The following is a 23,117-nucleotide window of genomic DNA, read 5'->3' on the forward strand; positions in this document are numbered from 1 at the left end:
GCACTGCACGGGGACACCTCCCTGGGCCTGCAGAGTGAGGCCCAGGGCGGAAGGCAGAGCTCTGCAGGATGGTAATAATTAGCTGGGGGGCCAATCAAAACCGTTCCCCTTCTTTCTGGGAATCCTCCACAATTCGGTAAGGTGCAGCTCTTGCGGCAGTATTGGGGGGTTTGCGGTGGACAGCCAGGAGGCAGGGGGCCCTTGTGCCTGGGCGTGGTCCGGTCAGGTGCGTGACTCTCGTCAGCCCCGCATCAGACCTTCAGCAGTGCAGGGGCACTTGGCCCATGTCGGTAAGCGGGATCCTAGTCGGTAGACAGGGTAATCTTTCGGCTGCTTCTCTTTGACAATATTAAGGTGTGACTTCGTGTCTCCCCCTCCTGATGCTTTAAAAACTGGTCCTGTGGGGCAGCTAGGTGGTGCTGTCATGACAGAGCTCTGGCCCAGTAGTCAGGATCGTCTGAATTCAAATCCGGCCTCAGACACTTACTATCCGTGTGACCCTGGATAAGTCACTTAACCCAACTCCTCCAAAAACAAAAAGAACTGACCCTTCAGAAAGACCTGTCCCCTGCAGCTTCGACCTGTGCCAAGTCTCCCCCTGTGCCATCGGCCTTTCTTTGACCACCTCTTCTGTTTGTTCATGCTGCTCCTTTATGATTGTACGGTTAGAGTATAAAAGCCCCTTGGGTGTTGAGGTAGAAATAAGTTTGTGGTAAAAAAAAAAGTCGTGGTCAGTCTTTTCCATTTTTCATCACTCCTCGTCCCCCTCCACTTTCATCCTGAAACGTCCCCAAGTGACCTGGCTCAGATGCACAGCCGCAGACCCTTAGGCCGCCTCGTTGGGTTGAGGGCTCTGATTGTCCCACGAGGGGACACCCTAGAAGGGTCATAGCTGGCAGTGGCCGTGGGTGGGTGCAGGCTGCCACAGATAACCACCGAGGACACCCACCTGGGCGTGTGTCTCCCTTGGTGATAGACCCGGGGACACAGATACAATCAAACATGGCAGCCCTCCTGGCCTCCAAGACCTTTCATTCTAGTGGGGGACCACTCAAAAGGAGCAGAGAAGCTTTGGGGGGAAAATGACCCCGAGTTTGGACAGTCACAAGCCAGCCAGGACAGGAAGGAATCGTGGCCTGCCTGGGCCTGGGATGGATAACCCAGGGTGTCCCCAGCTGGGGCTGAAGGAAGTCCCTCTGTGGAAAGGCAGCTGAGTCATGGCTGGTCATTCAGGAAGAGGGAGGGGGAGCTGATGGGCAGAGACACAGTGGAGGAAGCCCAGGGGTCTCCAGAGCATGGGGTGAGTCTTCTGTGCAGGCACAGAAAGTCGTGGTAGAGGGAGGGGGTGGGCTGGCCATCTGCATCCTCACCAGTGCCATCACAGATCTCTAGACAAGCCTCATGCCCAAGCTGGGGGCTTGCCAGGAGCTCTTGCCTCTGACTCCCCCCTGCAAAGGAAAGACCTGGTGGGCACTCCGGGGATGGGCTTCCCAAAACAGCTGATGCGAAGGCATGGTTGGCCTGTCAGCTGTGCTCAGATGACCAGACCAAGCTTTCTGGGTCTTGGCTTCTCAACTGTCAAATGGGGATGGTCCTACACATGCCAAGTATCTGGTGTTGCTGTGAACCATTCTGGCCAGGATAGGCTGCCCCAAAGCTGGGGCCAGAAGCCTGTGTTTGTAATGCACCCTTCCTCGTCTGTGCCTTTATTTAGCCACAATATTAAATGCCACAACCTCTGCCTGAGACCTCAGGATTTCCCCCAGGGAGGCAAGAACAGAGAGAGGTTGGCAGAGAAAGCCTCCCAGCAGCAGCAGATTCCTAGTGCTTCTGGGTCCCTGGGGGACAAGTCTCACCTAATTCCCCGTGTCTCCCCCTGCCCCACACTGAGGCACAGCAGGCAAAGACTGGCACATAGCTGCCGCTCCTGTCCCCTAGCTCGCCCCCATCTGTTCCCAGCCCTCCCACCACCAGCTGCCCTGGCCAGGCTTGCACCAGCTCCTCTCAAGGGACTCCTTCCCCCATGTTCCAGGCCAGCGTGTTTCAGCATCAGCCGTTGAAGCTCCATCATACGGGGAGATCTGGGGGTGGGGAGAAAGAGGAAGGGTCTGCAGAGCAGGAGGGCATATGCCCGGCTTCTGGAATGCATGCTTCCTCGGTGGCCCAGGCTTGGCGTGGGGTGCATCCTGACGGCTGGGCACTCCAGGGGCCTGTTCTTCTGACCACATGTTTCTTGTTGAAAGATGTTGAGGCCTTACAGAAAGCTTACCAGATGATCAAGATGGCCAGTGAAGGCCAGTGTGCCCTGGACAGCTCCGAGAGCTTCAGCCTGGAGCTGGCCATTGTGTGTGCTGAGCAGGCCCTGCAGGTAGGCCGGCACCTGCCCGTGGGAGCTCTCAGCAAGGCCCTTTGGGAGGGGAGGCCCCCAGCCTAGAGCAGAGGCATTGACCCTCTGTTCAGTGCAGCTCAGTATGAGGAAGCCTGGTCTCTCTAATGTGTGAGGCCATTTCTTTCTGTTCAAGCCATACCCCAGCCCCGGCTGGAGGAAGGAAAGGGGGCTGTTACCAGCCCATTTTACAGATGCTCAGGCCGGTGACTGGCTGAGCCCTAGGGTCCCACAGTGAGGGTCTGAAGCAGAATTTGAGCTCAGGTCTCCCTGCCCCCAGGCCCGGTGTGCTAGCCACTACACCACACTTCCCCCTGGTTTTCAGACAGATCAGGAAGCAGTGGTAAAGGGCTGGTCAGAGTTCTGTGTGCCTGACCTTTCTGGCCTTTCCTCAGATGAAGCTTCCTGAGATCACAGAAGACTGTGTGAATCTGTATTTCAAGGGGATGCCTCCCTCCAGCCAGTTTAGGGGCAGAGCTTACCTGTGCCAGGCCCAGCTGTACACTCCAGAATCGATAGAAAAACTGGTGAGGATTGGGGCATCTCCCCTCAGGTCTTGCTCATGGGGCCCTGAATGCCAAGGAGGCTGGCTGACACTGGCATCCTGAACTTCTCCCCCAAGGCCACTCGTATGAGATGCTCAGCCATCTGCCTTGCCTGGTCCCCCTCTCTTTTGGGCTGTTCACCCCAATCCCTGCTTTCCTCCATGGAACAGGATTCATCTCTTGGCCTCTGACCTTGGAACCTTCTTTAGCCTAGATGTCTGGGGGCTTTGGGCTGGGCTGGCCAGTGAGTCCAGACATGTGGACCAGTCCTGTTCTCAACCCACCTCCGAAGCAGGAAGCCTGAGCAGTCATGGGGCCCCTCAGGCTCCAGTCCCAGCCTTGGTCTCAGGCAGCTCTGGGACCCTGGCCACTTCCATTTCCCTTCTTTGCCGCAAAATGGGGACATCAGATGAGGATGAGTAGCCTTTTCAAGTTACGACTTAAAGTTTCAGGCCCAGGTCAGGCCCCTGGACCTCAGCCCTGGGGAGGGGGGAGAAGGGCTGGCCTCCATGGGTTCTTTGGGAAAGTTCAAGGACAAGGCAGGGACCAGGAGGGAGGATGTCTGAACATGGGCCAAGTCGATGGGACCTGGGGGACCCACCAGAGCCATTCTGGCTGTGCCAGGCCTGATGGACAAGGAACATTCTGGCTCCAGCTTTGGCCTGACTTGATATCAGGACTTAGAGCCCTTTGAGAGCCTGGGCCAGGGTACCTGGGAAGAATGAGGGAACTTTGGGAGACACTGTTAAGCTTGTAGTCACTTTGGGCAGGTCACTAATGATGCTTATAATTCCCCAAGGATGAGTTTGAGAAGAGTGTGAGTCAGTTCATGAAGGCGGTCAGATTTGGGAGTGAAGATCCCAGGTGAGAAGAGGGAGGGGGCCTTGGGGACCCCTAGAGGCGTGGTGGCCAGTCGGGGGGTGGCGGCCCCCATAGCCGTTTGTCTCTCTGGCCAGTCAGGGTGCCCACGGTCTGAAGAGGCCAGCGTCCCAGGGCGGGCTAGTGGGGCTCCCCTTTGGGGCCAGTCACTGACCGCTGGGTGGAAGGAAAGGAAGAGAGAGCCTGGGTGGGGCCCAGGGGAGGAGAGCCAGCCTGGGGCCGTTCCTGAAAGCCACCCGAGGTCTGTTTGCTCCCCAGGTATTATTTTCTGGTCTTCAATGCATCTGTCCTCTACTGGAAGATGGCGAGGGCCTTCCTCAAGCCCGGCCATCGCCAGCATTTGATCCCGAGCCTGGCACACATTGTCAGCGTGCTAGAGCAGATCGATGAGGAAGACAAGGACTGGCGGGCGGAGCTCATGATGTGAGTAGGAGGGAGCCCATAGGGCAGGGCAGGGCTGGTCAGTGGGGTAGGCATGTCCCTGCCCTCAGGGAGCTTATGGTACTCCTGGGGAATCAGATTACATACATATGATGTGTAAACACACAACACATATGTTGCATGTGTACGCGTGTGCACACATGTTACATGCGCTGTCTGGGAGTGAGACAAGGGAAGGCTGGCCCTGAGCTTGCCGCCCGGGGCTGGGAGGATGGTGTTGCCTCTTCGGGAATCAGGAAGTGGGGAAGGGGCGGGGGCAAACACAACACTCTTTCTTCTGGAGACGGCCATGAGGTTTCTAGTTCCATGTGCCCGTGAGGCCGGTGGCGATGCCAGCCCGGACTAGGGAAGAGCCGGGGACCAGCAGCTCCCTCGGCCTGGGCGCCACCTGCCTGGGGCCGTAACTGAAACCTTGGGAGGTGACACCCCTCCTCTGAGCCTCAGCCCTCCTCCTGCCGGTGGGAGGCATGTGTCACCCTTCTTTCTAGGCTTTAGGTGTCCATCTGTGGCCGCCTCTCCCCCGTGCAGAACCTTGCTGTGCCCCCGCATTCCTCCCTGTGCCTAACCTCGTGTGTCCTGCCAATGGTCTGGTGTCCCCCGGCCCTGACTCAGAGCTGGTCCTCCACAGCTCCTCCATCAACCCAGCCCTGCAGTGCGGGGTGGGAGGGGAGGCTTCCTGGCAGACAGAGCTGAGGGATGCACAGAGGGGAGCTCACTGTCACCCAAGGTGCTTGGAAGGCCTCCTGGAGGAGGCAGCACCACAGCTGGCCTTTGATGGCAGAGGGTGTTTTATTAGCTTGGGTCCTCAGGTTTCTCCAGGCAAGGAGCTGGGAGTGAGGGGAAGGGGGCTAGTTTGAAACCCCTTTCACACCTTGTGGATTAGAACCTCCCCACACTTCTGTGACTTGGCTGGACAGGTTATGATAGCATGAGTGTTCCTGTTTGATCAATGAGAAAACAGACCCAGAGAGACAGAGTCTCTTCCCAAGGGCACCAGGGGGGTCTGGGGACTCACATCCAGAACTGCGTGCCCCTGGTCTGATGTTTTTCTGTCTTGGCAGCCCCCAGCCCCCCCTTCCATCTCCTGCCTGGGATCAAGTGAGATGAGGCCTTGAGCTGGACCAAAAGCCTGGCGGGGGGGGGGGTGTTGAAGGCCAGGATGACCCTGTGCACCTTTGACCTCAGCAATGTCAATACTTCAAAATCATCCCTTTTCCTCAGGGAAGCTGGGAAGAGGCGAGGAAATTGGGGTGACGTGCTGAAAGGGGAAGCTTCTAGACTCCCTGCCCCACCCCGTGAACCCTAGACAAAGCCATGAGCTTCTCTTCCTGTCCCTGTCTCCCCTCCCGCCCTCAATCAGTGTAGAGAACTCCCAGTCAGGGCGCTCCCTTCCCCAGGCTGAGGGGCAGCCTCTTGGCATCTTGGAGGCTTTCTTGGGGTTTAGCACTGAATGCCAAAGTGACTCCCTCAGAGTCACACAACGACTATGTATGCTATGCATCTGAGGTGGGATTTGAACCCAGGGCCAGCTCTTTATGCAGCATATCGAAGTTTTTCTCAGCAGCATCTCTGACATCATGGGAATAAAGCCCATGTGCAGATCAGAGGCCCCATGTCCTAATTTCTTCCCCCGCATCTTTGGGAGTTCCTGTGACCTCCTGGATGTGGGCTCACCCTCCTCAGTGAAGGTTGCACCTAACCCTCCCCTTCCCATCCCGTGAGCTTCCTTCTCCAAGGACCCCCTCAGCATGGGGGAGGGGCGTCTTCCTGTTGGGCCTCAGCTCCTTTGTGGAAAAGCCACTTTTATAAGGAGTTTGAAAACACCAAGCAAAACGGCATTTTACAGACATCATAGAAGAGAAAAGAAGGACTTCATAGGAAACTTGGGGGTTCCTGTGGGGACAACTCAGTTTTCTTTTACAAAAAAGTTGTCGTTGACTGGTCTGCTCCCTGGGTCTCCTCTTCCGCGCGTGTTTAAATGTGATGCCTTGATGGCCCTTCCTGCCTTCTTCCCTCCTTCCCTTTCCTCTTTCCTCCCTCTCTTCCCTCCTTCCCTCTTTCCTTTCCCTCTATCCCCTCTTGACCTACGGAAAGGGAGGGAGAAGAGAACAGAAACCAAACTCGTGCAAATATATGCAGTGAACAGAGACAGAAGTCCCCTTGGCCATGGTAAGTCCTTGCATGGATCAGAGACCTCAAGTCTTTTGGTGTTGGGGTCGTGGTGTTGGAGATTCTGGCTCTGCCCTCTTCCTCTGTTCACTCAAGTCTCCCCAGGTCTCTATGTAACTCTCCTTTTTCACTTTTTGTTTGTTTCTTAAGGCAAAATAATATTGCAATGCAATAATATGCTATAGTTTAGCCATTCCTTCATATATGGACACCCCCTTTAGGATCTCTGTGAAAAAAGCTGCTATAAAATGTTTGTGTCCATATGGGCCTTTCTCTGATCTTTTTAAGGGTATAATAAACCTGGTCCCAGCAGAACTGGACCAAAGTGGAGCCATGCTTTAGATGCCGATGGTTGGCCTTTCTAGACTGGCTGGACCAATTCCCAGCACCACCAACAGTGTGTGTCTGTGTGTTTGTGTGTGTGTGTATCTGTGTATATATGTATATGTATATGTGTGTGTATTAGTGAACCTGCTTTCTTGTAACCTCTCCAATATTTGTGGTTATCTTTTCCTGTCATCTTTGCCAATCTGATGGATGTGAGGTGAAACTTCAGGTGAATTGTTTCAATTTGCATTTCTCTGGTTCTTAGTCATTTGGAGCATTTATTCTTATGTTTTTACATGAGCTAGGGTTTGATAACCAAGTTTACTCTTATCCATTGAAATTAATCCATTATTGCCTTAATATGTGCGCCCCACTCAGACAGCTTCTAATTATTTCAAGGAAAAGATGAGTAAATTCTGGAGAGAAGTAGGTGAAATCCTGGGGCTAGGGACCCCAGTGCCCCCTCTCAAACCCCGAGAATCTGACAAAAGGCAACCAGATTAAGGACTTAAAGAGAGTTCTGTCCGGCACTGCACTGGGACTGAAGTCTACACATGCTCAGCTGTGCATGACCCACTTTGGAAAACTGACCAAGTTGTTGTTTAGCCCCGTCCGACTCTTCATGACCAGTTCTGGTTTGTTTTTTGTTTTTTGTTTTTTGGCAAAGACACAGGAGAGGTTTGCCATCTACTTCTCCAGCTCATTTTGCCGATGAGGGAATTGAGGCAGACAGGGTGAAATGACTTGCCCAGGGTCACACAGCTAGGAGGTGTCTGATTTGAATTCAGATCTTCCTGTAAAAATTACATCCACTGAGCCGTGTAACTATCCTAGGCAATGATGACCAAGCTGTAGGTCATTTAGAACTTTACCATCAAATACCAAATCCATCCTTTTGGACCACCACACAATCAAACTGTTCATGCAAAAAGAAGAAAGAATCTAAGCTTGAGTGTAGGCTCAGCTGTCCTAAATAACTGGGCGGGGGGGAGGGGAGGGCTAAAGAACAATCATGACAATAGATAATTTCACAAAATACAATGAGACAACCTCGTGCTTTTGGAAGGCAGCCAATGCAATCCCTAGAGGAACATTTATCTCTCTAAACACCTTGCTCAACAAAGAACAAGTCACTGAAGTGGGATTGCAGCTAAAAATAGTCATAATGAAATAGGGAAGGAACAGCTAAACACAAAGAATGGAAATTCTGAGAAATCAAAGAATAAACAAATTCAATGTCTGAATAAAGCTCAAAGCTGTTTTGGGAACAAAATTAGATCAACTCCACTCATTTGATTTTAAAAGGGGAGAAAAAGCGAATTACATTCTAATGAAAATAGAGGTTTCACAATAGATAAGAGGGAACAAAGGAAATTATTATAAAAAATTTTTCCTAGTGCTGGGACAACAAAACTGGGCAACATAACAGGTGAATATTTACAAAAATATAAAATGCCTAGGACAAGAAATAGAGATTTTAACTTCAGTAGTCCAGATTCAGAAAAATAAAACAAGCCATCAATGATATCTCAAAGAAAAAGGGCCAGGACCAGATGGATTCACACATATATTCTATCGGACATTCAAACTTTAACTCCCATGTTATGTATTTTGTTTGCATAAGCAGAAAGAAGGCATCCCACCAAACTCCTCCAGTAAGACAATATGGATCCTTAAGCAGAGATGGAAAAAGCAGACCAAAAAAACTGCAGTCCGGTATCTCCAACACTGTGGCCAAAATAGTGAATAAAATATTAGCAACATCTCACCAAGATGATCAACTATGACCAGGTCAGATTTATGCTAGGGATATAATGCAAGATTGCTTCAATATAAAGACAACTACAAAATGATAGACCCCATTCATCACAAAAAAAAATTTTTTTGATCCCATGATTATATAAAGAATGCTGAAAAAAACTTTTCATAGAATATGCACTCACATCCGTTACAACTGTTCACAAGATCTTCTCTAAGTTGCAATCTAAACCAAGACCCCCTCTTAGCAGTTCTGAAGAGATGCCAGTGGGCTTCCCAGGGGGGCAGAGTCGGGCTCTCTGTTATTAACCCTACTCTCATTTAATCTGTTTTTAGATAGCTTAGTTACTGCAAATGGACAGGATAAAGTCATTGAGACAAGAAGCAGATGCAGAGCTAAAACACCATGATCCCTTTAAAGATTTAACTAAAACATGATTTCTACAGTGATTTCACCCCAGTAGCAGGATATAAAATGAAACCCATAGACTTCAGTCTCTCTTTGTGTTACCAACAAAACTCAGCAGGAAGAGGAGGAAAAGGGAACTCCATGTAAATTCGCTACAGAATGTGGAAGACAGAAAACACCCATGAGTCTGCCTCCAAGGCACACGCAGGAATCATGTAAATACAGCTACATTCTTTACAGAAATTAGAGAAATGGCCTTTTTAAAAATCTCTTTTGTTAAGTATTTCACACTTAAACATGTAATAAAAATTTAATCATTTTAAAAAAAAATTTGAGTTTCAGATTCCCTTCCTCTTTCCCACTTCTCCCCCCTCCTTGAGAAGGCAAGCAATTTGATTTTGATTTAGGGTTATGTTTATACATGTGAGATCATCCCAAACATATTTCTATATTAGCTATTTGCAAAGGAATGCACAAACAAAATTATTAAAAATAAAGCTTAAAAAATGTCTGCTTCAATCTACATTCAAAGTTTATCAGTTCTCTCCCTGGAGGTGAAGAGTATTTTTCATCCTGGGTCCTGTGGAATTCTGAGAATTTCTGAGAATAGCTGTTTTTCCCAGTGGATCATTGTACAATATTGCTGTCACTGTGTACAATATTCTCCTGGTTCTGCTCACTTCACTTTGCATCAGTTCATATTGAGTCTGTCTAGGTTTTATTTTCTGAAAGCACCCTGTTCATCATTTCTCACAGCATAGCAGTATGCCATCACACTTATACACCACAAATTGTTCAGCCATTCCCCACTGATGGTCATCCCCTCAATTTCCAGTTCTTGGCCACCATAAAAAGGGCTGCTGCTGTAAATGTTTTTGTACATATAGGTCCTTTTCTTTGATCTCTTTGGAATATAGACCTAGTAGTGGTATTGCTGGGGCAAAAGGTATACACAATTTGATAGCCCTTTGCATATAGTTTCAAATTATTCTCCAGAATGGCTGGATCAGTTCACAACTCCACCAACAACATTGCATTAGTGTCCCAGTTTTCCCACATCTCCCTCAAATTTTCTCATTTTCCATTTCTTTCATATTAGGCAATCTGATAAATGTGAAGGAGGATACTCAGAATTATTTTCATTTGCATTTCTCTAATGATGATTTAGAGTGCTTTTTTTCTGTGACTTGATAGCTTTGTTTCCTTTTTTTCTGAAAATTGTCCTTTGTGTCTTTTGATCATCTATCAGCTGGAGAATGGTTCTTATTTTTAAAGAGTTGGTTCTGTTCCCTATTTATTTTGAGAAATGAGTCCTTTATCAGAGAAACTTGCTGAAAAGTTTTTTCCCCAGTTTCCTGTTTTCTAATTTTGGCTGCATTAGCTTTGTTTGTATAAAAGCTTTTTAATTTTATGTAATCAAAGTTAGCCTGTCATCTTCTCTGTCTCTCGTTTGGTCACAAACTCTACTCTTATCCATAGATCTGACAGGCATGTGCTCCTGATTTGCTTCTTACATCACCATTTGTATCTAAATCATTTATCCATTTTCACCTTACCTTGTTCCATGGTGTGAGATGATGGTCAGTGCCCAGTTTTTGCCAAAATGCTTTCTCATTTTCCCAGAAGTTTTGTCACATGGTGGTTTCCTGTCCCAAATGTTGGGATTTTGGATTTATCAAACACTAAATGACATGGTCCTTTACTATTGTGCCCCTGAATCTATGCCGCTGATCTACCAGTCTCTTTCTTAGTGAGCACCGTCTTTTCATGATTACTACTTTACAATCCAGTATCCGGTACTGCTGCACTGCCTTGCCTCCTTTCCTCCCCACCCCCATTGATTCCTTTGATATTCTTGATATTTTGTTCTTCCAGATGAGTTTTGTTGTTATCTTTTCTAGCTCTATAAAATAATTCGTTGGTAGTTGGATTGGAAACTGTGTAAATGTGTTCACTTAGGTAGCATTGTCATTTTTATTATGTTGATTCAACCTACCCAGGAGCAATTCATAATTTTTCCAATTGTTTAGATCTGTATTTGTGTGAAGTGTTTTGTAACTGTGTTCATATACCATATTCAAATACCAGTCCCTGGGTTTGTCCTGGGAGGTAGACTCTCAAGCATTTTATATTGTCAACAGTTATTTTAAATGGAATGTCCATGTCTATCTCTTCCGGCTAGGATTTTTGGGTAGTATATAGAAATGATGATGACTCTGCTGAAATTGTTCATTATTTCAACTAGTTTTTAGTAGGTTTTTCTAGGGTTCAGAAATCACAAAACCTTTAAATAAGTAGGTATTAATTGCTCATTGTTAAACCATGCTAATGTAATAAAACAGCAATACATTAATTGCAGATTTAATTTGAACCAAATGAATTCTCAAAAGGTTACTAGACAAAATAACACAATTTGTCTGGAGGAACAAAACATCTAAAATTTCAGAGGAAATAGTGACAGAAGGGAGAAGAACAGGGTGAGAGTGGGTGCTGCAGTCCAGTCCTTTCAGCAAAACTATAACTTCTCATAGACAAAGTGATCCCTGAAACCAGTAAGATCAGTCAGCAAGCGGTTAGACTCCAGCCCTGTGGGGGTGGGGGGCGGCTCTCCTGACTTGACAAAGACACCTTGGAAAGAAAACAGTCTGTTGGCAGCAATGAGGGTCCCATCAGCATCTTCCACCACAAGAAGCAAATGTTCGCAGAATAATGACTTGTTCGGGACGTGGGGTTAGGGTCAGGGTTAGAGGCAGAAGCAGAATTAGTCTGAGATGAACTTTAGGTTAGTTTCCAAAGATCAACGATCCAGGCAGAAGCAGATTTGGAAGGGAAAAAAAGTAGGGGAAGAGCCCTTGTGGAAGGGAAAGGAATGAGCATATGAGATTCAGGGAAATGTTTGCACTACACGAACTTACCAAGCTTTGGCAGAAACAATCAACGCAATTAAAATGAGAAAGAAAACAGAACTGGGAAAAACCTGTGTGGCAAGTTTCTCTGATAAAAGACTGGTATTCAAGAGAAATGGGGAATTGATACAATTCAGGAAAGCTGGGTGGTGCAGGGTGTAGTGTGCCAGGCCTGGGTGCAAATCCAGCCTCAGATACTTACTAGCTGTGTGACCCTGGGCAAGTCACTTAATGTGTTTGCTTGAGTTTACTTGTCTATAAATGGGTGTAATGATAGCACTGGCCTCCCAGGCTTATTGTGAAGATCAATATAATAGTTGTGAAGCACTTAGCACGTAGTAGGTGTTTTATAAATGTTAGTCATTACCCTCCTTATTCCCTTCTAAGTGTGATAAAAAAAGATGAGCAAGCACCTTCCAAAAAAGGACAGGCCAGCAACCACAACCGTTCAAAAACTTGTTCCAAGTCACTGACAGGAAGAAATGCACCATAAACAATTGCAGTCAACAACCATTCATTAAGCACCTACTGAGAAAGCTGTCAGGCTGCAGGGTCCCTTTCGTTTCTTGACTTACTTCGGGGCAGGGTGATTCGGGAGCAGAGCCTCTGTGGGTGGGGGCGTCAGGGCTTTCCCCAGCCCAGGGACTTCCCAAGGGCGCCAGAGGATGAGTGGTCTGGCTCCCCGACTGGGGGAACTCCACCTCTGCTCCAGCCTCATGTCTTCTTTTTGCAGAGAGCTCTTGGAGTGTTACCTGGAGGCTGGCAAGGTGGAGGCTGCCGGGAAATTCTGTGCCAGCGCTGCACCGTTTATCAAGACGAATGCCCCACACAGATACCAGAGGATCTTTTCCATCATGGTGAGGTGACCTTGGAAAGCACATTCAGATTGTCATCCTGTTTTTGAAATATGGAAGTCAGTGAATTCAGGAGTCGCGGGGGCATCCCCGGAGGCACTGAAAGGAGGCGCTGGCAGGCAGAGGAGTCTGGCCCTTGACATGACCTCTCCTTGCAGTACTTTATAGTCCAGCTAAGGGTGACAACAGCCAGCATTTATCCAGCAGCTACTGTGCTGATTGCTTTTCAAAAATATTCCATCTGATCCTCACAACAGCCCTGGGTGGTGGGCGCTACTCTTCTCCACAGTTTACAATTGAGGAAACTAAGGCAGAGAGAGGTTGAATGGTCACACACACAGCTGGATCTGAAGCCATATCTTTCTGCCTCTATGCAATGCATCTTCTAGCTGCCTCAAGGGCACAGCCAATTAGAAAGGGGAAGAATGGATGCAGATACCAGGAATTGGAGGGCCAGGGAGGAGATGGACACTGCTCAGCACATGCCCGGAAACCTGTTTGGGAGGGGGGGGGGGGGGGAAAGAAAGCCGTTAAGTGGATTCTGAGAGCTGGGGAGAAGAACTGAAGCGAGCCCCAGAGCCAAGCTTTGAGAAGGAGGCCGTGGGTGTGGAGCTCCACAGATAATGTCTGGTTTGCTTTTTCAAGGTGTTGGTTAGTTTTGCTAAATCGCTTTTCTCTACCCTCTCCTTTCTTGTTTGTTCTAAGAAATAGCTTTGTGGAGGGAAAAGGGGGAGAAGACACTGGAAGTGTAGGTGATGTAAAAACATACTCTCAATAACGCTATGTTTAAAAAGCTAAACAACAGGGGAAAAGTAGATTCTGGGTTGGTGTGATTTGGTGGTAAAGACCAGCCTGGGATCCTGGAGAGAGGGGCAGTAAGAGGGGAGGCCATGTGTGAGATTGAGGGAGACATATGTTGGGGATCAGCTAGAGAGGAGGGGGCTCATAGAGATGCCCAATATAAGATGGGTTGTCCATAGGAGGGAGGGTCAGCCTTGTTTTGTCCAGATGTCAGAACTAGGAGAGGGTCAGGTGAGGCTTGCAAAGAAGCAGGTTCAATCTTGGTATCAGGGAAAACATCCAAGATGAGAGCTCTCCCAAATTGGAGACCTCCCTCTCCTGCCACCTCACTGAAGGCCACTAGGCAGCCCTGGGAGTCTTAACTCTAGGTGGGATCCTCCAGGCAGTACCTGGATACAGGTCACAATATGCCAGGTCAGTGGATACAGCACCAGGTCAGGAAGACCCATGTGACCCTGGGCAGGTTACGTCACCCTTTTTGCCTCAGTTTCCTCTTCTGTAAAACGAGCTGGACAAGGGAATGGCAAACCTCTCAGGTATCTTTGCCAAGACAACCCCCAGTGGGGCCACGAAGAGTCAGACAGACTGGACCAAACAACAAGTGAGAGTGTGTAGTGAGGGCTGTGTGACTATGTGAAATGGGCTCGTTGCTACCCTGCACAGACTCCCTGCAGGGGTCCAGGACAAACTCTGTGGGCAGCTCCCATGGCTAGGCCGAGCGGGTGGAGCCCCTGGCCCCGAGGGTCACTGGCTGTTTCCCGTTTGTATCCCAAGAGCCGAGCTGACTGCTGCCCTCAAAAAGGGGGCTCTGGGCTGTCTGGGGGAGGCGCCTTGAGCTGGGCAAGGAGCTGTCCAGGGTAGGAGCGGGAGCGAGGCTCACGCTGGCTGCTGTGCCTTCCGTGGCCCTGCCCCGCACCAGGATGTCCTGGGACGCAGGCTTGGGCTAGCTCTAACTGGGTGGACTCAGGACTACCCTCGGTCTCGGTTAAGGTGTAACTGCCAAGTGTCCTCAGGCGCGGTCAGGAAGACCTGGGGAGGGGCCGGGAAGCAGGGGCTGCGTCTGGGGAGCAGGGGAGCAGCCGGGGGGGACGTTTTCCTGCGCCGACGCTTCTTGTTTCCCTACTAGGTGCAGCACAAGCTCGCGGACGAGACGAAAATAAAAGAAGAAATCGAAGGTTCCATCAGCTTATCCATCCTTTATAACATTAACACTTTAAAATCGTGAGTAGTGGTCGGCGACCTCCCCCCCCCCCCCCCCCCCCAAACCCCCTACAACCGCAAACCTTCTGAAGCTACACTAAGGGGAGGCCCGGGGGGGGCGGAATGGGCGGGGGCTTCCCCAGCCCCCAGACTGGCTTCCTCTGTATCGAGGGTCCGCTCATGGGCGGCGCGGCATCACGGGGCACAGAGCCCTGGCGCGAAGGCGGGAGGCGGCAGCTCTAACCTGGCCCCAGACGCTTAGTAATAGTTGTGGGACCCTGAACAAGTCGCTGTCCTTCTGTTTGCTTCAGTTTCCTGCCTGTGAAATGGGATAATAACAGCCCCTCCCTCCCAGGGTTGTCGTGAGAACCCTAACCTTAAATTCGTGCCAGCGCCTGGCACAGTGAGGGCAGCGTAAATATTCACCATTGCTGCTGCTGCTACTCCTGTATATGTCTCTCCCTCCCTCTTTCTTCATCTCTTCCTCTCCCTCTTCCTCTTCCTCCTCCTCTCTCTTTCTCTCTCCTTCCTTCCTTCTCTCTCCCTCCCCTCTCTCTTTCTCTCTATGACTGTCTCTCTGTCCCTCTTTCTCTCTCCCTCCTCCTCCTCTTCGCTCTCCCTCTTTATGCCTCTCTTTCTGTCTCTGTCTGTCTCTGTATCTCTTTGTCTCTCTCTGTCCCTCTTTCTCTCTCTCTTCTCCTCCTCTCTCTCCCTTTTTCTGCCCCTCTCTCTGTCTGTCTCTGTCTGTCTCTGTCTCTCTGTCTGTCTCTTCCTGACTCTGTCTCTCTCTTTGTCTCTGTCTCTGTCTCTGTCTCTTTCTGTCTCTCTCTGTCTCTGTCTCTCTGTCTGTCTCTGTCTCTCTCTGTCTCTCTCTCTTTCTCCCCTCTCCCCCACCCCTCTCTCCCTAAGGATATGATTCATTTTGGGGGCAGTGATTGGAGAAGCTGGGGTCAGTCTTAGCACTGGAAAGGCTAACAGTGGGTGTGATGAAGGCTCGGAGCTTGCATCTGGCCTTGGTGCCAAGACCCAGGCCTTCTCTTTGCTGTTCCACCTCCTGTTGAAGGGACAGAGAAGAGACACCAAGACCTTGGCTCTGGGTCCCAGAGGGGGACACAATGGGCTGTTGGAGGGGGCCGGGACTCATGCTTGCTCTATAGTCATTAAGGCTCCCCCAGCCTGAAGGCCTTGTCTGGTCCTTCCAGGTCCCATGTAGCCCTGACTCAAGTCAAGGCTGGGGGGCTTTTCTTCTGACTCTGGACTGACAGAGATGGGGGAGGCTGGAAGAGGCTAGGGAGCTGGGATCCTGCCACCCAGATTCCTGACTGGATCATCTTGTTCAGGCAGCTGAACAAGAAATTGTCCCTTCAGGAGACCACCAAGTACCTGAAGGAGGCCTATGACCTCCTGCAGCAGTATAAGGACCAAGAATCCCTGGAGGATGAAAAGTGAGTAGCCCGAGCTGCCTCGGTCTGCCTGCGGAAGGTCAGGGCAATCTCTCCCAGGGGGAAGTTCACCTTCACAGAAAAGGGTTTGCCCCTAGTCAGAGTATTACCAGTACGTGTGTGGTCACTCCCATGTCCAGTGGGGACACGTGCTCAGGAGGTGGGTGGCACCTCCTGCTGCAGGCCGGCTGGGCATCTGACGCCCTGGGTCTTTGGGGTGTCTGCCAATTGTCATCAGCAAGGCCCGCTTCTCTAACTGGCAACATGCAGCATTCTTGCTCAGGCTGCGTGGTTGGGAGGGAGGGGGCGTGGCTCTCCCTGGGGCTTCATTAGAATGAAACTGTGGCTGGGGAGGGCAGGGAGGGTCTGGGGTGGCACATTCCTCCTGGAGTCCCCTGAGGCCAGCATGTCCCCCAGGCACATAGCCCTTACCATGGTGCCCTGTCCAAGGGTCTCCTTTCACCCTCCAGGATCCAGCTGCTCTTAGAATTAGCCCGTTTTTCACTGAGCTCGAAATGCCTTGAAATTTCCAGCAACTGCATCACAGACCTGAAAGCCATGAAGCAGACAGTGAGTATTGGCGTGGTCCAGGCGGGTCAGGAAGCATGGGCCGCTGTAGTCCCCAGTATGCCCTGGGTGCAGGTGGTGGCTCCCCTGAGGACCTTCCAGAGCCCATCGAGTTTGAGGAGAGAGTGTGGGCCAAGTGCAGAACTTGGAGGCAGAAGGACCCCGGACTGAGCCGCCATCTAACGCTAAAGGTCCAGTCGTTAACCTCTGGGTGTCTCAGTGTTCCCCTCTGTGAAATGGGGATAATGAAAACACCTACCACACGGTATGGGACAGCTGGGGGAATCAAAGGAAGTGATGCCTGTAAGGTAGAAGTTCCAGCTGTTAGGAGTAAGAGTCAGGGGCGTGTCAAGGAGAAAGAGCTGCTCTGGGGGCCAGGAAGGGCTGTGTTCAAGTCTCGCTTTGGCCTGCACTGGCTTCTGTGACCCTGGGCAGGTAAAGGTCACTAAGACTATGGGATAGTAAGATATGGTGTTGATGGCATGGGCAGAAGGAGTTTTCCCCGTTGGGAGTTCTTCACCCCAAGGAGGTCACAGACTGGGTCCCAAATAAGTATTAATTTCTTGTTCCTTTTTTTTTTTTGGAGTGGGGAAGGCAGGGCAATTAGGATTAAGCGACTTGCCCAAGGTCACCTGGCTAGTAAGTGTTAAATGTCTGAGGCTGGATTTGAATTCAGGTCCTCCTGACTCCAGGACCAGTGCTTTATTCACTGAACCACCTAGCCGCTTCCCAAATAAGTGTTAGTGACAAGATCATTGGTATTATTATCTGCCATCCTCCCCACCACCCATGTTCAGACCCCTGCTCAGCCTGTCCATGTGAGGCAGCCTCCTCCCACTCCTTCTCCCCCTCTTCTCCCTGACTCACACAGCTGCCACAAGCGTCCTGAGGCACGGGTCTGACTCCATCACTCCTCTGCTCTGGCAGCTTCTGTCCCCTTCCAGTAAGGCAGCAGGCTTTCCTCCAGGATGCACGCGGGGCATCTTCTCAGCCCCTGTCTCTGTCTCCTCCCTATTCTTCCAGCTGCCAAGCTTTTGGACAGGCTATCCCCCATGCCAGGAGCACCGCCCCCTCTTCAGATCGACCTCCATGTACACCTGGCTTCCTTCCGGGCATGGCTCTCTGGCACCTGTAGCCTGGGGAACCTTTCCCAGATTTCCCCAGCGATAGACCCCTCGATCAGAAGCAACAGAGCCCACCCGCATTTTTGTCTGCATCCTTTCTGTCACACCCAATGCCTTTTAGGCTAGTGGTGTTTAATGCATGTTGAATGGACGTGAATAAGAAATGGAAGGCCTAGTCCTGTCCTTGAGGATTCCCCCCCTTCCCTAGTCATAGGGGGCTGAGTGACAGCGGGGAGTGGGAAGGAGGGAAGGAATCCCACAACCCACACAGAATTAAGTAATTGGCTCTGGTCTCTAAGGGATGTGGAAATCCAGAGAAGAGGAAATCAGAATTGACAAAAAAAACTGGGGAGTGAGGGCTGGACCTTGCATGGCAGTGAGTGTCCCAAGGGGGTGAGCTGGACAGCAGGCCTCTCCCTCAGGCCTGGCCAAGAGAACTTCTGTGTGTTCTCCTGGGGATCCCATCATACATGACTGTGCCAGAGTCCCCCTGGTGCCTAGCCAAGTGCTTGGTGTCTAGAGGGTGCAGGCTGGAGGGAGACTGGACACAGGATGAAGAAATGAGGGTGAGAGGGGTGGGGGCCCAGTGAGGAGCATCAGGAAGGTGGAGATGCATCCCAGGGCAGCTCTGGCCACAGAGGTTTGCAAACAAAAAATGTTAAAGAACATTTCTGTTGAAAGACTTTAGTGTCTCTGACAGAAGAGTACTCTCCTGTCCCAGGAGGCATGGAGCTTTGGAGGAGGAGATTGGCCATGGAATTAGCTAATGTGGAATGTGTGCACATAGAGGTCGCCTGCCTGCCACTGGACAGTGACTCTTGGTCTCTGCCTCTGATGATCATGGAGCTCACCAAGCACTCAGGGGACCCCACACTGGGCCAGGCCCTCAGCCCTGCAAGGACAAGAAGGAAGAGGCATGAAGGGCATGGGTCTCCAGGGAAGCCACCCTGGAGGGGACAGGGATACCCTATAGAAAATGTTTCTAGTGTTCTGGGCTGCTACTGTCAAGGACAGCTGGCCCAGAGCCTGGAGAAAGAAATGTTGGGAAAACATAGTGGCCAGCGTCCAGTGGGAGAGAGGTCCGAGGAGGCCAGGGGCTGGGAAGGAGCCCTTAAGGAGCAGTGAGGAGTCTGACTGGTCATGTGTGGGGTCATGGGAGAGGCTCCAGTAGGCTCCCTGGTCAGGCACGGGTGGGCGCCCACCAGTCTGAGATTGGGTGAGAAGACCCTGGCCGCAGACGGGCAGCTATCTGAGGAAGCAGAGAGGAAGAGGGGAAGGTGCATGCGTGGGTGGGAGCCGCCAGGGCACGGTCCAAGTGCGCTCTCTTTTCCTGAGAATTGGGGCTGATATCCCAAGGTCCTCTTTGTTAGCCCCTCCCAGGAACGCAGGGAAATGCAGGGTTTATGACTGAATTCTGTGAGTTCAGTAACCAGCTCCTCAGAAGCTTTCGTGGGGAGGGACACGCATGGCTAAGAGGTTCCTGTTTCGGTGACGCAAGAGAACTGATAACTGAAGAAAAGGGCAGGCGCTCAAAGCGCCCCCAGGGAGGAAACTTGGGAGCTTCTCCCTGTTCTCCCCTTCCGCTCCATTCCTGTCTCAGTGAACTCCTGGGCTCTGGTCACTCCAAGTGACGGGCAGCGACTGAGCCATGAGACAGAATGGTCTCGTTGTACGTCAAGATCGGGGAGAGGAGCTGACCCTTCTCGGGACTCCCTCTGAGCACCCCCTCCTCCACCGCTGTCTTCTCCCTCCACCTCCCCTTGCCGGCCCTGCAGACCTTGGGATCTCTCTCTGGTCCCGAGAGAGCCCTTCTCTGTTTTCACTAGTTCCTGAGGCCGGTGGCAATGACCTCATTGGTTCGGGTGGTGTGCAGGCCAGACACAGCTCAACTTCCCAAGAATTGATGGACGGATTGATTCAACCACGTGTCCTTAGCCCATCATGGACTTTCTTTCAAATGAGGTGCTGTAGTCAGTGGAACTCATGTTACATATGAGGAACCAGGCTCACTGGGCTGAGTAGCTCACCCGAGCTCATGTGTCACAGCAGAATTTGGAGCCACATATGTCTGCCTCTAAGTGGAGGGCTCAGATTCCTTGGCCATGAGACTTTGCTGTGAGGTGGGTGGGGCACCTCACCTTCGATTGTCCACAAGTTGTCTTTGGTCACTTAGGGTTGGGGTGGGGGAAGGTGTCCTGGATGGCCCCTGGAGCCTCTGCTCTGGGAGACCCTGAGCCATTCTTCTTGTAAAATTCAGACTTACATTGAAGAAAGGAGGAGAAACCATCTGACCATATAGACACCACCTAAGTAACATCCCTCATGAAGATGACGTGGAGGCAGTGACTGGATTTAGGGTTAGATCTGGTGGACAGAGAGCTTGAAGAACTACGGTCAGAGGTTCATGATACTGTATGGGAAACAGCAACAAAAAAAAACACCCCAAAGAAAAAGAGCAGGAAAGCAAGGTGGCTCAGATGAAGCTCTGCAGACAGCTGAGGAGAGAAGGAAACGGAGAAGGGAAAGATGCGCGCAGCCGCTGCAGGATTCCAGAGAATAACAGTAAGAGATAAGGGGTTTGGTTGCTTGTTTTGTTTTTAATGAGCAAGGCAAAGAAATAGAAGAAAACAACGGACTAGGAAAAACATGTTTTAGAGAAAACTAGACACATCAAGGGAAAATTTCATGCAAAAATGGGCATGGTTAAAAACAGAAATGGTAGGGATTTAACAGAAACATAAGAGATTAGGAAGAGGCAGCAAAAATGCACAAAAGAACTCTCGAAGAAGGACCCTCATCGATCCTCCGAGATCCCTGAGAACCACATCCTGGAGAATGAAGACAAGTGGAGCCTTAGGAAGCATTGCTCGCAATAAGGCTGGTGGAGGTGAATTATTTAAAACCTTAAATGATGGTGCGGTTACAGTGCTGCACTCACTACGTCAGAACCTTTGGAAAACTCAACAGTGCCCACTGGATTGGAAAAGATTAGTTTACATATCAAGCCTAAAGAAGGGCAATGACAAGGAATATTCAAATTACAACCAATTGGGCTCATTTCACAGCCCGGCAAGGTTCTGCTTAAGATTCTGCCATTGAGGCTTCAACAACACGCGAACTCAGGATTCCCAGAAGAGCAGGCTAGTTTTCAAAGAGGCCGGGGAACTAGAGACCAAATTGCCAACATTCGCTGGATGATGGAGAAAGCAAGAGAGCTCCAGAAAAATATTTCATCCCATTATGCTGACTACACTAAAGCCTTTGCATGGATCACAACAAAATGTGGCAAACCCTCAAGGAGACGAGATCGTCAGGTCATCTCAGTGTCCCCTGAGGAACCTGAATTGGGCCAAGAAGCAACAGTTAGAAGTGAACACGGAGCAACTGATCGGTTCAGACTGGGGAAGGAGTAAGCAAGGCTCGACGTCCAGCTTTGTCCAGCTCATATGCAGAGTACGTCATGTGAAATGCCGGGCTGGAAAACTCAAAAGCTGGAAGGAATATCAGCACTCTCAGATTGACAGCAGAAAAAAAGCTGGCCAGAAGCTTAACATCAGAAAAATGAAGGTCTTGGCAAGCAGAGGGAGAAGAAAGGCAAGTAGTGTCCGATTTTATATTCTTGGGCTCAAAGATCACTGCAGATGGTGGCTGCATCTAAGAAATTAAAAGATGCTTGCTCCTTGGAAGGACAGCTATGGAAAATCTGGACAGCACACTTAAGGACAGAGACATCACTTTTGCTCACAAAGGTCCATATAGCCAAAGCTATGGTTTCACCAATAACAATGTGTGGGGACAGCTAGGTGGCACCGTGAATAGAGCACTGACCCTGGATTCAGGAGTCTCCAGGCTCAGTCTTGATCTAGCTTCAGACTTGACACACTTGATAGCTGTGTGACCTTGGGCAAGTCACTTAAGGCCAACTGCCTTGCTTTCCCCCCTCCAAAAAAAAAAATGTATGGCTGTGAGAGCTGGACTATTAAGGAAAGCTGAGCACCGAAGAATTGACACTTTCAAACTGTAGTAATAGACTTTTGAGAGTCCTTTGGACTGCAAGGAAATCAAATCAATCAATACTTAAAGACACTAATTCAGCCTAATCAATGGAAGGTCAAATAATGAAAGCTGAAGTTTAAATACTTTGGCCACATACTGAGAAGACAGGACTCATTAGAAAAGAAGCTGATATTGGGAAAGATTGAAGGCAAAAGGAAAGGGGGACAGCAGAGGATGAGATGCATAAATGGTGTCACGAAAGCAATGAACATGACCTTGAACTGAGTCTGGGAGAGAGTGGAGGAGAGGAGGGGCTAGCGTTCTATGCTTCATGGGGTTGTGAAAAGTCAGACAGGACTTAATGTCTGAACAACACCAGATGGCCAGTGATTGGGCATGCCTCAGCCAGAGGCTGTGGCTGTCCTGTGGTCAAGGGCCTCATGGGGGATCCTGGCAGCCCAAGAACAGGTGCTGGCCTTCACAGCCCTGGGGGCCACCCCCAAGTAACAGGCTCCCCTTGATGCCCAGTGTGAACCCTTGAGATGAGCTCTGTTAACTCCTAGGCTAGCACTTTTTCCAGTGTGCTGTTTATGTGAACATAGATGGATTGGCCCAAGTGAGGAGGGGGAAGAGAGGAGAAGAGGGGGGGACACTGGAGAGAGCTGAGAAATGGGGGCCAGAGAAGTGGGAGGCAGTGTAGGGTTTGGGCCAACAAGGGGAGAAGAGAGGGCATGGGTCCATGAAGCTTTGATGTTCCTAGCTAAGTCATGCTGGCCAGGCACACACCCCCACCCGGGCACAGCCAGATTCCATAGCGTTTGGAGTATCTCCCCCTCCTCAGTCCTATGAAACAGGACCAACCCACCGGGTAAATAAATGCAGGATTTCTTCCCAGAACCACACACCCTCTCATAGATGAGATGACCTTGATACCCAGAGACACTCACATTTCTCATGCCAGTGACTGGAAAGCAACTCAGGAAATGAGCCAGTAGTTGACAAGGTTCCTCAGAGACCCTGTGTAGGGAAGGAGACAACTGGGAAAGAAAATGAAACCTCCGAGAACTTCTTAGGCTGTCTCAAGGATTTCCAGGTTGGAGATCCTGACGTTTCTGCCTCTTTGGTCAGCTGTTGGCAGTGGGCTCCCTGGCAGCTCCCCGAAGGCTAGGCTACCACTGACATTCTTCTGATCCCCAGGATCCTGGGAGAATGATAGAGGTGGAATGCCTGGAGTATGAACTGGAAATCCTAAAGATTGACAGCAAGGTCAAGGCATATACTCGCAGTGCTGTTGAGGTGAGCCTGAGCCCCTG

The 23,117-nt window shown here is 50.3% G+C and overlaps 1 protein-coding gene across 1 annotated transcript in view; it reads left to right on the top strand.

Annotated features, from left to right (window-relative positions):
* CFAP46 (cilia and flagella associated protein 46) overlaps positions 1-23,117 on the top strand; it is a 144,937-nt gene that overhangs the window by 1,967 nt on the left and 119,853 nt on the right. Inside the window, 9 exon segments of the mRNA XM_069101629.1 lie at positions 2,244-2,368; positions 2,782-2,913; positions 3,731-3,795; positions 4,069-4,233; positions 12,554-12,677; positions 14,602-14,696; positions 16,016-16,120; positions 16,588-16,687; positions 23,002-23,117. The exon segment at positions 23,002-23,117 is cut by the window's right edge and continues 427 nt beyond it. Coding sequence (XP_068957730.1) covers positions 2,244-2,368; positions 2,782-2,913; positions 3,731-3,795; positions 4,069-4,233; positions 12,554-12,677; positions 14,602-14,696; positions 16,016-16,120; positions 16,588-16,687; positions 23,002-23,117 — 1,027 coding nt within the window.

This window comes from Petaurus breviceps, unplaced genomic scaffold (genome assembly GCF_028583685.1).
Source record: "Petaurus breviceps papuanus isolate PSGF00001 unplaced genomic scaffold, PetGlider_PUasm1.0 490, whole genome shotgun sequence".
Taxonomy (NCBI): domain Eukaryota; kingdom Metazoa; phylum Chordata; class Mammalia; order Diprotodontia; family Petauridae; genus Petaurus; species Petaurus breviceps.